The 12,048-nt window shown below is 34.8% G+C and overlaps 1 protein-coding gene across 1 annotated transcript in view; it reads left to right on the top strand.

Moving 5' to 3' along the window:
* Positions 885-12,048, top strand: part of TLL1 (tolloid like 1) — a 175,242-nt gene continuing 164,078 nt past the window's right edge. Inside the window, exons 1-5 of the mRNA XM_018061208.1 lie at positions 885-1,011; positions 4,001-4,111; positions 8,672-8,752; positions 10,257-10,409; positions 10,922-11,039. Of these exons, the coding sequence (XP_017916697.1) occupies positions 885-1,011; positions 4,001-4,111; positions 8,672-8,752; positions 10,257-10,409; positions 10,922-11,039 (590 nt within the window). The remainder of the gene's footprint in view (positions 1,012-4,000; positions 4,112-8,671; positions 8,753-10,256; positions 10,410-10,921; positions 11,040-12,048) is intronic.

Below are 12,048 nucleotides of genomic sequence, written 5' to 3' on the forward strand. Positions count from 1 at the left end.
TTAGAAGAAAAGCTATGACCAACCTAGACAGCATCTTAAAAAGCAGAGACATTACTTTGCCAACAAATGTCCATCTAGTCAAAGCTATGGTTTTCCCAGTAGTCACGTATGGATGTGAGAGTTGGACTGAAAAGAAAGCTGAGTGTCAAGGAATTGATGCTTTTGAACTGTGGTGTTGGAGAAGACTCTTGAGAGTCCCCTGGACTGCAAGGAGATCAAGCCAGACAATCCTAAAGGAAATCAGTCCTGAATGTTCTTTGGAAGGAATGAGGCTGAAGCTGAATCTCCAATAGTTTGGCCACCTGATGCAAAAAACTGACTCATTGGGAAAGACCCTGATGCTGGGAATGATTGAAGACAGGAGAAGGGGACAACAGAGGATGAGAAGGTTGGATTGCATCACCGACTTATGTACATGAGTTTGAGCAAACTCCAGGAGTTCTGATGGAGAGGGAAGCCTGGCGTGCTCCAGTCCTTGAGGTCACAGAGAGTCGGACACAACTGAGCAACTGAACTGAACTGAACTGAAGATCACTCCACAGAGGTACTAAATCAGACCCTGCATTTTAACCAGATTTTCTGTGATTCCTGGGCAAAACAAAATGTTAGAGAGGCGCTTTTTTTGTGTCTCTAGTTGTCTGCTAGCACTTGGAAAGCAATAGGCAGACTGAGAGTGCCATTCAGTGTCCCCAACTAGGTGCCTAGTAAATACACATGATAGAAGATTTAAGTAACTAGCAAGCTTTTATTTACTTAGAAGAATGAAAAATCTTGAAACAAAAAGTGCAAATTTTATTTTTTTTAAAGAACAAGTCTTTATATAACTCCAAAATATTTTATTTAGGTAAGCCATCTCTTTGTTGGGATGTCTGGCTTTAGGGATGATGATGAAGACTCAGACATTCATGCTTCATGTGTATGAATCTGAATTTTATTTCAGGCATCAAGACCAGTTTCTTAGCACTGTTAGGTCTTCTACAGACTTCTTTGTCTCTTTGATGTTAAAAGACAGTAAGCATCCCTTTGGGCTTCCCGTTTGGCACTAGTAGTAAAGAACCCACTTTCCAATGCGCGGGAAGTAAGAGATGGTGGTTTGATCCCTGGGTGGGGGAAGAGGCCCTGGATGATGGCGTGACAACCAACGCCAGTATTCTTGCCTGGAGAATCCCATGGACACAGGAACCTGGCAGGCTACAGTCCATAGGGTCATAAAGAGTCGGACACGACTGAAGCGAGTTGGCACACACACAGGCGAGCATCGCTTTGCTTTTGCCAACTGCCATTTCATTGACAGTAGGGCCATGATGAAAGAAGAGGATGAAAGAAGACAGAGTTTGATGAGAGAATTATTTTTTAAATTAATTAATTAATTTTAATTGAAGAACAATTACTTTACAATATTGTGATGGTTTCTGCCATACATTAACATGAATCACATATATATCGGGAGCTGATTCATGTTGATGAGAGAATTCTAATTCTAATAAAGGTTTTTTTCATGTATGGAACTGATTGCCCACTTTGAACTAACTTCTATTTTCTTTCTTTCTAGATTTGCAAATAAACAAACCCCTTATCTCATGTCAGTTTTGTGTAAGTGAACTAAACTAAGTACAGAATATCATAACCCTTTGATCAAAGCCAGAAGCAATATATAGCTTTCAGGACTGAAGTTTAATTTTATGAATTAACTAATTTTATTAAATAGCTTTCATAACTAAAATTCATATATATTTAGGTTTTAATTTAATAAAAGTGATTTGAAATGGATTTTATCATTTTCTGAAATATTAATTTTTAAAAATAAAATATGGTTGATTTGTGATATTGTGTTAATTTCAGGTATAAATCATGGTGAATCAGATATATATATGTTTTCAGATTCATTTCCCTTATAGGTTATTACAAAATATTGAATAGGACTCCTTCTATAATTTTTAATGTAATTTCCTTCTTTCCTTTTTGGTGTTGTAGAAGAAAAATCTGAATAAAAAAATTTAAATAGCTCAGAATTTCCAAGGCATTTGTCAGTTCTTTACTATTTCATAATTAATTTATCCTCTCATAAATTTGCTACATTTCCTAGTTATTATATTTTGATATCTGATAGTACAAAGGAATTGATTAATCTACTTTGGGGCTCAAATAAACAAGGAGGCTGCTTTTCATTATGCAAATGTATATTTCTGACCTTAAAAAATAATAATTTGCTTACTAGTTGCAAATTCATTCACAATGGTTTATAGAGCTTTCCTTTATTAAGTAACCTAAACTTCTGGGTATAAAAGAGTATTTCTGGGATTAGAGTAATGTTTTTGAAGCTCCTGAAAATACAAACAAATGTCTTCAGTTCAGTTCAGTTGCTCAGTTGTGTCCGACTCTTTGCAACCCCATGAATCGCAGCACGCCAGGCCTCCCTGTCCATCTCCGACTCCCGTAGTTCACTCAGACTCACTTCCATTGAGTCAGTGATGCCATCCAGCCATCTCATCCTCTGTCATCCCCTTTCCTCCTGCCCCCAATCCCTCCCAGCATCAGAGTCTTTTCCAATGAGTCAACTCTTCGCATGAGGTGGCCAAAGTCCTGGAGTTTCAGCTTCAGCATCATTCCTTCCAAAGAAATCCCAGGGCTGATCTCCTTCAGAATGGACTGGTTGGATCTTCTTGCAGTCCAAGGGACTCTCAAAAGCCTTCTCCAACTTCACAGTTCAAAAGCATCAATTCTTCAGCGCTCAGCTTTCTTCACAGTCCAGCTCTCACAACCATACATGACCACTGGAAAAACCATAGCCTTGAAGAGACGGACCTTTGTTGGCAAAGTAATATCTCTGCTTTTGAATATGCTATCTAGGTTGGTCATAACTTTTCTTCCAAGGAGTAAGCGTCTTTTAATTTCATGGCTGCAGTCACCATCTGCAGTGATTTTGGAGCCCAAAAAGATAAAGTCTGACACTGTTTCTACTGTTTCCCCATCTATTTCCCATGAAGTGATGGGACCGGATCCCATGATCTTCGTTTTCTGAATGTTGAGCTTTAAGCCAACTTTTTCACTCTCCTCTTTCATTTTCATCAAGAGGCTTTTTAGTTCCTCTTCACTTTCTGCCATAAGGGTGGTGTCATCTGCATATCTGAGGTTATTGATATTTCTCCCAGAAATCTTAAGTGAGGTGCAGTTGAGTCAAAAGAATATGATACTACCATAGCAACTCATTCATTACATTTTGATACAGTGGTAAAGTACCTTCTCTGAAGATGGTATTGCTTAACTATCTATTAAATATATAGATTAAGTCAACATTTATTAGGCAATGACTAGGTGAATGTTGAGTTAATCTATATATTTTATAGATACTTAAGCAATACCATCTTCAAAGAAGATACTTTACCACTTTATCAAAATGTAATGAATGAGTTGCTATGATAGCAATATATTCTTTCGACTCAACTGCACCTCACTTTATAAAATTATAAGGTAGCACGTGGTTTAATTGCTACTACCTCTTCTTCCACCTGTCAGTGAAGAATTGCTTATCTCCCCCATCTACTGTAAATGTCAGCATTCTTTTTCACTTATTTGCAAATTAGCCATGGTTGCTGAAATCTCTTTCCTTAAGTTCAGTTCAGTTCATTCACTCAGTTTTGTCTGACTCTTTGTGATCCCATCAACTACAGCACTCCATGCTTCCCTGTCCATCACCAACACCCTTAAGAACCACCACCCACCGCCACAATAAATCTTAGATCATTTCACTCGAAAAAATGATTTTCTCCCTTTCCTCTAAAACATCAAAGTGAGAAAAGCAGATCCCATCCTTTCACAGGTGGCTCACATTACACTGAAACAGGACCAGTACGTTCAGGTACACTTATTTTCTGAAATATCTCTATCGTTATAAGGACCACATTTCCGTATTTTTAGCCATATTTTTTCTAATTAGCTTTGTTCGCATTGCTTTTTGCTCTTAAATAATTTGTATTTTAATTGAAATTTTCTCTTTTAGCTGTGTTTTGGGGTGACATTGCCTTAGATGATGAAGATTTAAATATCTTTCAAATTGATAGGACAATTGACCTTACACAGAACCCCTTTGGAAAATTTGGACACACCACAGGTACGTTTGATTATTTGACTTGGTTTGCATTTATTTAGAAGAAAATATACTCTTGAAATGCTAAAATACAATTTGGATCATTTTTAATGTTCTGGTGATCAAATTTGATTTCCTTGATACAGATTAGTCTATTTATATATTTAAATTTTATTCATACATTCATAATTTTAACTTTATTATATACTGTGTTTAAGAAAGATATTGTAGTGTTCACCATCTACAAGGCCTGGCTTAAGTACTTAGCAGGTGTTAACTCTTTGAACCCTCTTAATGACCACATAATGAGTAGCTGCTGATGTTACTGTGATTTACGAGGAGGAGATTTATAAGGTTATGTACTTTTCTTGGGGCTTCCCCAGTGGTTCAGTGGTAAAGACTCTGCCTGAAGTGCAGGAGATGGGGGTTCAATCCCTGAGTCAAGAAGATCCCCTAGAGGAAGGCATAGCAACCCATTCCAGTATTCTTGTCTGGAGAATCCCAAGGACAGAGGGGCCTGGTGGCCTATAGCCCATAGGGTCACAAAGGGTCAGATATGATGGAAGTGACTGAGCATGCATGCATAGTTTTCTTATTGTCACACAGCCATGAAACGACTGAGTCAGGACCAAAATTCACTTCTGAGAAAGGTTAAATTTCATACTCTCAAACATTATACTCAATTGCCTCCCATTTGAATATTGAGATGCAGAAGGTAAATTATTCTTGAGTGATTATACACAAATATATTTAGAAAAAATTATATATCTATTTTTATAACTTTTATGAAAACCTGGAAGACATTTCAATTTTAGCTATTTTCAATGTTTGAATTATGCCTATATGTGACTTGTAATATTTCAAAGATATTTGGGTTTTCATATTAAAATAATTTAATTAAAATTTGAAATTTTTTTATATTATCTTGATACAATTTCTATTCTGTATTTTACTTTGGAGAAAAATTTAAAGGTTAAAAATGTAACATTTCTTTTTATAGTTATAGCTAAAGCATTTATTCAGTCATGCTTTTTGATTTCATTGATCTCTCCTCCTGCTAATGCTATTTTTATTTCCTTCTCGTATTCCATGGAAAATATATAGTACTTTTGTGGTATCTAGCAGACAAATATATTTTAGTCTTAAGACTCTTTACTGTTAATTAACAAATCTTTTTTCCCAGTTTTCTTTCCCACAACTTTTTATTATGACAGTTCAGTTCAGTTCATTTGCTCAGTTGAGTCCAACTCTTTGCGATCCCATGAATTACAGTATAGCAGGCCTCCCTGTCCATCACCAACTTCCGGAGAGTATTTTGACAAGCTTCAAAAATATAGTAAAGTTGATGGGCTGATGCAGGCAACACTCATAAACCTCAAAGATTCAACAGTTGTTCAGTTTACCATAGTCTGTGTATGTGTGTGTGTGTGTATGCATGCACAAGTATGTATAAAATATTTTGAAGTCACTTGCAGACAACATAGGGCTTCTCAGGTAGCACCAGTGGTAAAGAATCCATTTGCCAATGCAGGAGCCCCAGCTGATGCAGGTTCAATCCCTGAATCAGGAAGATCTCCTGGAGTAGGGAATGGCAAATGTTCTTGCCTGGAAAATTCCATAGACCGAGGAGCCTGACAGAGTACAGTCCATAGGACCGCAAAGAGTAGGACACGACTGAGTAATTGACCACATATGCACACATGCACACAAAATAGCTTTTCAATGTTAAGTAGGTTAGCATGCCCTTTTGAGAATAAAGACATTATTGTACATAATCAAAATGCAAATATTACATATGAGAAATTTATGTAAGGTAATAAAACTTAAGGAATTTATTTAAATGAATATGGTACTTAAAAATAATAAGCTTTAGTCTTTGTTATATATAGTGAGTCTTTTTGAAACATATACCAAATATATGAGGAAACTGCTTTGCAGTGTAGTCACAGATAGGACATTCCTATGCGAAGTTGCTTCAGTCGTGTCCAACTCTGTGTGATCCCATAGACGGCAGCACACCAGGCTCCCCCATTCCTGGGATTCTCCAGGCAAGAACACTGGAGCGGGTTGCCATTTTCTCCTCCAATGCATGAAAGTAAAAAGTGAAAGTGAAGTAGATCAGTCCTGTCTGATTCTTAGCAACCCCATGGACTGTGGCCCACCAGGCTCCTCCATCCATGGGATTTTCCAGGCAAGAGTGCTGGAGTGGGTGCCATCGCCTTCTCCAGTACATTCCTATAGGATATGTTTATTGGCAAACACTATCTCACACTTAACAATGTCATTGTCCGGCAACAGTGGATTTCGAAAAAGACAGCAATGAGACAACTCAGCAGAATCTTAAATTTATCACATTGCATTCTCAGGTTATTAAAATTTTTGTTAGATTTATGCTTTATTAAAGTGATTTATTTAGCCCATTGTCCTCTCTTTGCACTAGGGGTGTTAATTTTCTCTGATTTAGAAAATGAATACTATTGGGTTGACCAGAAAGTTTGTTCATGTTTTTCAGGGGTTCAGGCTTTTCAATTTTATATATTGGTCAACCCAGCATATAATTTTGTCATTTCATTTATAGTTAAGCTCTGAAATGCTAATATTTGAAAGTAAATTATCATTTAGAGAAAAGCATAAAATAGAATCATACTGTAATTTGCACTACTGTAATTTGCACTATTCAGCTGAATTTCCAACATCATAAAAGAATTCTATAGTTTTTTCTAACTCTATCTTTTCCCTTTCTTGTTAGTTTGTGCTTCATTGACTATATTTCTTATTTGCTTATTTGAAAAATATTGTCTTTTTCATAAATATTTGTTTTATATAATTTCATTTTAGAAATTTTAATATATGAGAAATAAATACATATTATGAATTTTCTTATTTCAGTGAACTATGTCTAACTTTATTTATATTGCTATAAAAATTTTCAAACTTGCTAAAATATTAAAAATTATCGACTTTAACAGTCTTGAAATGTTTTTTCTTGTCTATAATATACTTATGCTTATCACTTACCTTAATATTAACTAAGACATTTATTTTTTCCTCATAATTAGCCTTTCTATATCTGTGTGTTTCAGACCTATCTAATATACCATATAATTGTTATGCAATGGTCATTTCAAATACATTTTTATCATCCTTTAAAAATGTTTGCTATAACTGCTTAGGAATGAATACATTTAAGTATTACCTCATCTTTCTAAAATATTCAATGAAAGATATTTCAAAAATTTTTCTCAAGGAGCATAGCAAGAATGTGACCATGTAATTCAAATAATTAAGCAGACTATTATTCAGTGAACAAGCATTCTAACTTATCTGCCTTATACGGACTTAATTGATATTTCCTAAAGGATGCTTGTATGTTAACAATATTTATTATTTTTATTAGCTTCAATCTAGGAAATTACATTTTAGAATTAATTTCAAAGGGAAAGGAGATACTGAAAGGAAATAGTTCAAAGTGCAAGAGCATATTGTTGTTTGCATGAATTTCTGGTACTCTCTCATTGTCTTCGTCCACAGGCTCATGAACCTCTTGTTCTGATATCATTAGTGATCATATTAGTTGTTTGCTCAGTGATAACTCTTTGTATTAGTCTATCAGAATTCAAGGAGAAAGCAAACTAGGTGATAAAATTAAGAGAGCATTTTGTTAAAGACCTGGAATGAGGATCAGAAGACTTGGATTTTCATCAAATGTTCTGCTTTATGATTATGACTTTGTTCTTAAAGCTGCAAGAAAATATATTTTCTTATCCTCAAACCCCTCCTCTACATTGTGAACTATAAAATTCTTTATATCTTTTTTATAAAGATTGTAAATTGCACCAACATAATAGAATGTATTTTGCAGCTGGGCATCCTTTCAGATTCTCACCTTGTGAATCTTTTAAAAGCTATGTTATTGGTTTTTATAAATTATAGAAACTAATTTTCAAAATTTATTTCAATGCATAATATTCATTATATATGCTATTAGAAATGTCTCAAACTTGATCCAAGCTTTGGAGCAAAATTTACACTATACACTTGCTTTTTTCTTTTTCCAATTTCATTGAGAAAAAATTTACATACCTCATGCTCTTTTAGTGTTTTTATTTTCATTTGCTGATTTGCCATCTGAAAGTATTTAGTTTGCACTGGGAAAATAGCTGGAATACAATCAACATAGCAGAACAATTTGGGTTTCTTCCTATATAATACTATGTGTTGTAAAGTTCACAGTGGAAAAAAAAATGTTTTAAATTGTCAATAGATGACTCAGTTGCTATGATGTCCAAATAAAGTCATTTAGACTGCTCTCTGATTTTCTCCTACCTCTTTAGTTTTAGTTGCAAATTTTTTTTTAATTGACAGATAATTGCTTTACAGTATTTCATTCATTCCTACCAAACATATTGTAGAATTTTTACCCTCTTCCAAGATTAATGGATATTATTACTTAAATGCAATTATATAAGACCACATAAAAAGAGATGTCCAAGGAGAAATCAATGTAACGTGTTACTATTGCTTATTTACAAGAACTTTAATTTACAGTGAATTTAACTTAACTATTTTCCTTTACTCTTTAAGGTGGATTTGGAGACCATGGTATGTCAAAGAAACGAGGGGCCCTCTACCAGCTTATAGACAGAATAAGAAGAATTGGCTCTGGTATATCAATGTTTAAAGTTGCAGACTATTGAGTTGCTGAACAGTGAATATTATAGCAGTTCAGTTTAGCCATTAAGATTCAAAGTATGGAAAGGATGTATGCTAAGAGAGAGTCCTTTATTCATTTTTATTTAGTTGATATGTGATGGAAGATTTTGGAACTTAGTTGGGGACATTTAAAATATTTTAACTTATTTTCAGCTCCTCCTTAATAAAATATGCATTAGGTGTTTATTTTACTGTTGATATTTATTTCCAAACAGTTGGTGTCACAGTAAGGTGTTTTTATCAAGCATGGAGCTACATCAGTTTTCGTCAAATGAAAAAATATGAATGCTTATTTTGAAACAAAATTCACTTAAAATAAATTGGCAAACTGATCAATTAGATTAAAATACAATTACAAACATTTTTAACTCTTCTAAAACCATGTATAGGAAAAGATTTAGGGAGATTGCTTTCTGGATTAATGATTAGTTAATATTTAAAATATTAAATATTTAATATTGAATTTATTAATCACTATTTGTGGATTTTAGAGTTTCTTTTTAAAGTCTCCTGTTCAAAGGTCATAACCTAACTTTCCTTCAGTTGATTGATACTAATAATTATGCCAAGAATTAATTTTTCCAAGCAAAGATACTTTGCTCTAAGATATTAAACAATTAGATATGTTAGGGACACAGATATCAGGGGCATACATTCAATGTTCATTGTGTTTGAAGTGTATGGAAGCTGTAAGCCATTTGTATCAACAATGATATATCAATAAGAAGAGTAAATACAAAAGTGTAGGAAAAATAACACCATAACAAAAAACTGTGAAAGGCTACCGAGAAAAGTTAGTGACTGCAGACCTGAAAGCTGCTCCACAGCAGACTGCATTTTATGTGGGCCTGCTCACCTTGTGTGCTGATCTCTAAATCATACTGTTGTCTGGATATGAATCCCTAGGAAATTGAAATAGATGCAGCCCATTGTCCCAGAATCTGAGACCATATCTGTATTATCCTTATTTCATGTACTATCTCTATTGTGTAATATTCAGTTTTTATCTGTACTACAGAATATCAATTCTGATTTAAAGGATTAGAGATTTCGCAGGACTAAGAAAGGTTTTGGACAAAATAAGACTTTTTTAAAATGTCTTTTTAATTTTATTGGTGACTTTCTTAGTTATCTAGTAAAGTAGAATACGTAAAAGAATTTTTCTGTGCCTTACAGAGTCTACTTGGCTTCTATATCCACTGTAAGCTTTTGTATGGAAAGTCATCAAAATTTGCTTATAGAGAGAGCATTAGGAAATAGTATTTTTTGAACTACTTAAATATTTTAACACTTTACTCAAGTATATAATATAAATGAAGTTTTTCTTTAATACATTTTGATTTCAGGCATATTTATATAAATATGTAAATAAGACATTTTAACTTGTCCTTTAAGAGGTAAATGATTCTCTGACCAAGGACTTCTGTTTCACAGAATGTTTTAAATGTCACTGCAGGCTTGGAGCAAAACAACACAGTTAAGGAAAAATTACCACTAAAATTCTCAGGGCAAAATGAGAAAAATAGAGTTCCCAGGGCTGCTACATCAAGGACTGAAAGAGTGTGGCCTGGAGGTGTTATTCCTTACGTCATAGGAGGCAACTTCACTGGTAAGATATTCCCAGAGGGTCTATTTTGATACTGGAATAATGATTATTACATAAAGTATATATTTTTATAGAATACTAAGACATAAAATATAGTATTAATTCAAATATGAGAAAGATTCCATTCACCTCAGTTGTCAGCATATCTTGAAATTTAAAAACATAGATATAGTCTTGAGTTCTAAGAATCTAAACAACTATTCTGGTTTTTAAAAGGAGTTTCAAATGTGCACATTAAATCTAGAAGCTTTTTTCAGTTGACAAGAACAATACATATCTTTGTTCATGGAGCCTTGTACACACAGACTTGTCGAGACAGTAAGCTCATGCCTACTGATTCTGAAGACAGTGTCCACTCTCAACAATGGCTCACTGTGGCGCTTGGCGCTAGTATTCTTTGGTTTGATTATAGTGGTGGCATCTAATCTGCGCAGCCAGACTCGGGACAGAAGAGCCACCTGCAGACTTCTCTTTGGAACAGGCACTGTTTTATTAATGTCATGCCATTTTTCCAGGCAGCCAGCGAGCCATGTTCAAGCAGGCCATGAGGCACTGGGAGAAACACACATGTGTGACTTTCATTGAAAGAGGGGATGAAGAGAGCTACATTGTATTCACGTATAGGCCTTGTGGGTAAGTAGAACCAAAGAATAAGTTAAGTAAATAGAGAAGGGAAAAAATCCATGGGTAAGATTCACTTTTTAAATATTTGCTTAGTCTTTTGCCCATAAAAAAGTATGAATAAATGAATACTACATTTTATTTTATTTTTTTATTTTTTTTTTTATTAATCTTCTTTATTTTTATTTATTTTTTTTTAAATTTTAAAATCTTAAATTCTTACATGTGTTCCCAAACATGAACCCCCCTCCCACCTCCCTCCCCACAACATCTCTCTGGGTCATCCCCATGCACCTGCCCCAAGCAAGCTGCACCCTACGTCAGACATGGACTGGCGATTCAATTCTTACATGACAGTATACATGTTAGAATTCCCATTTTCCCAAATCGTCCCACCCTCTCCCTCTCCCTCTGAGTCCAAAAGTCCGTTATACACATCTGTGTCTTTTTTCCTGTCTTGCATACAGGGTCGTCATTGCCATCTTCCTAAATTCCATATATATGTGTTAGTATACTGTATTGGTGTTTTTCTTTCTGGCTTACTTCACTCTGTATAATTGGCTCCAGTTTCATCCATCTCATCAGAACTGATTCAAATGAATTCTTTTTAACGGCTGAGTAATACTCCATTGTGTATATGTACCACAGCTTTCTTATCCATTCATCTGCTGATGGACATCTAGGTTGTTTCCATGTCCTGGCTATTATAAACAGTGCTGCGATGAACATTGGGGTACATGTGTCTCTTTCAATTCTGGTTTCCTCCGTGTGTATGCCCAGAAGTGGGATTGCTGGGTCATAAGGTAGTTCTATTTGCAATTTTTTAAGGAATCTCCACACTGTTCTCCATAGTGGCTGTACTAGTTTGCATTCCCACCAACAGTGTAGGAGGGTTCCCTTTTCTCCACACCCTCTCCAGCATTTATTGCTTGCAGATTTTTGGATCGCAGCCATTCTGACTGGTGTGAAGTGGTACCTCATTGTGGTTTTGATTTGCATTTCTCTAATAATGAGTGATGTT

The sequence above is a fragment of the Capra hircus genome, chromosome 17 (assembly GCF_001704415.2).
Source record: "Capra hircus breed San Clemente chromosome 17, ASM170441v1, whole genome shotgun sequence".
Classification (NCBI taxonomy): domain Eukaryota; kingdom Metazoa; phylum Chordata; class Mammalia; order Artiodactyla; family Bovidae; genus Capra; species Capra hircus.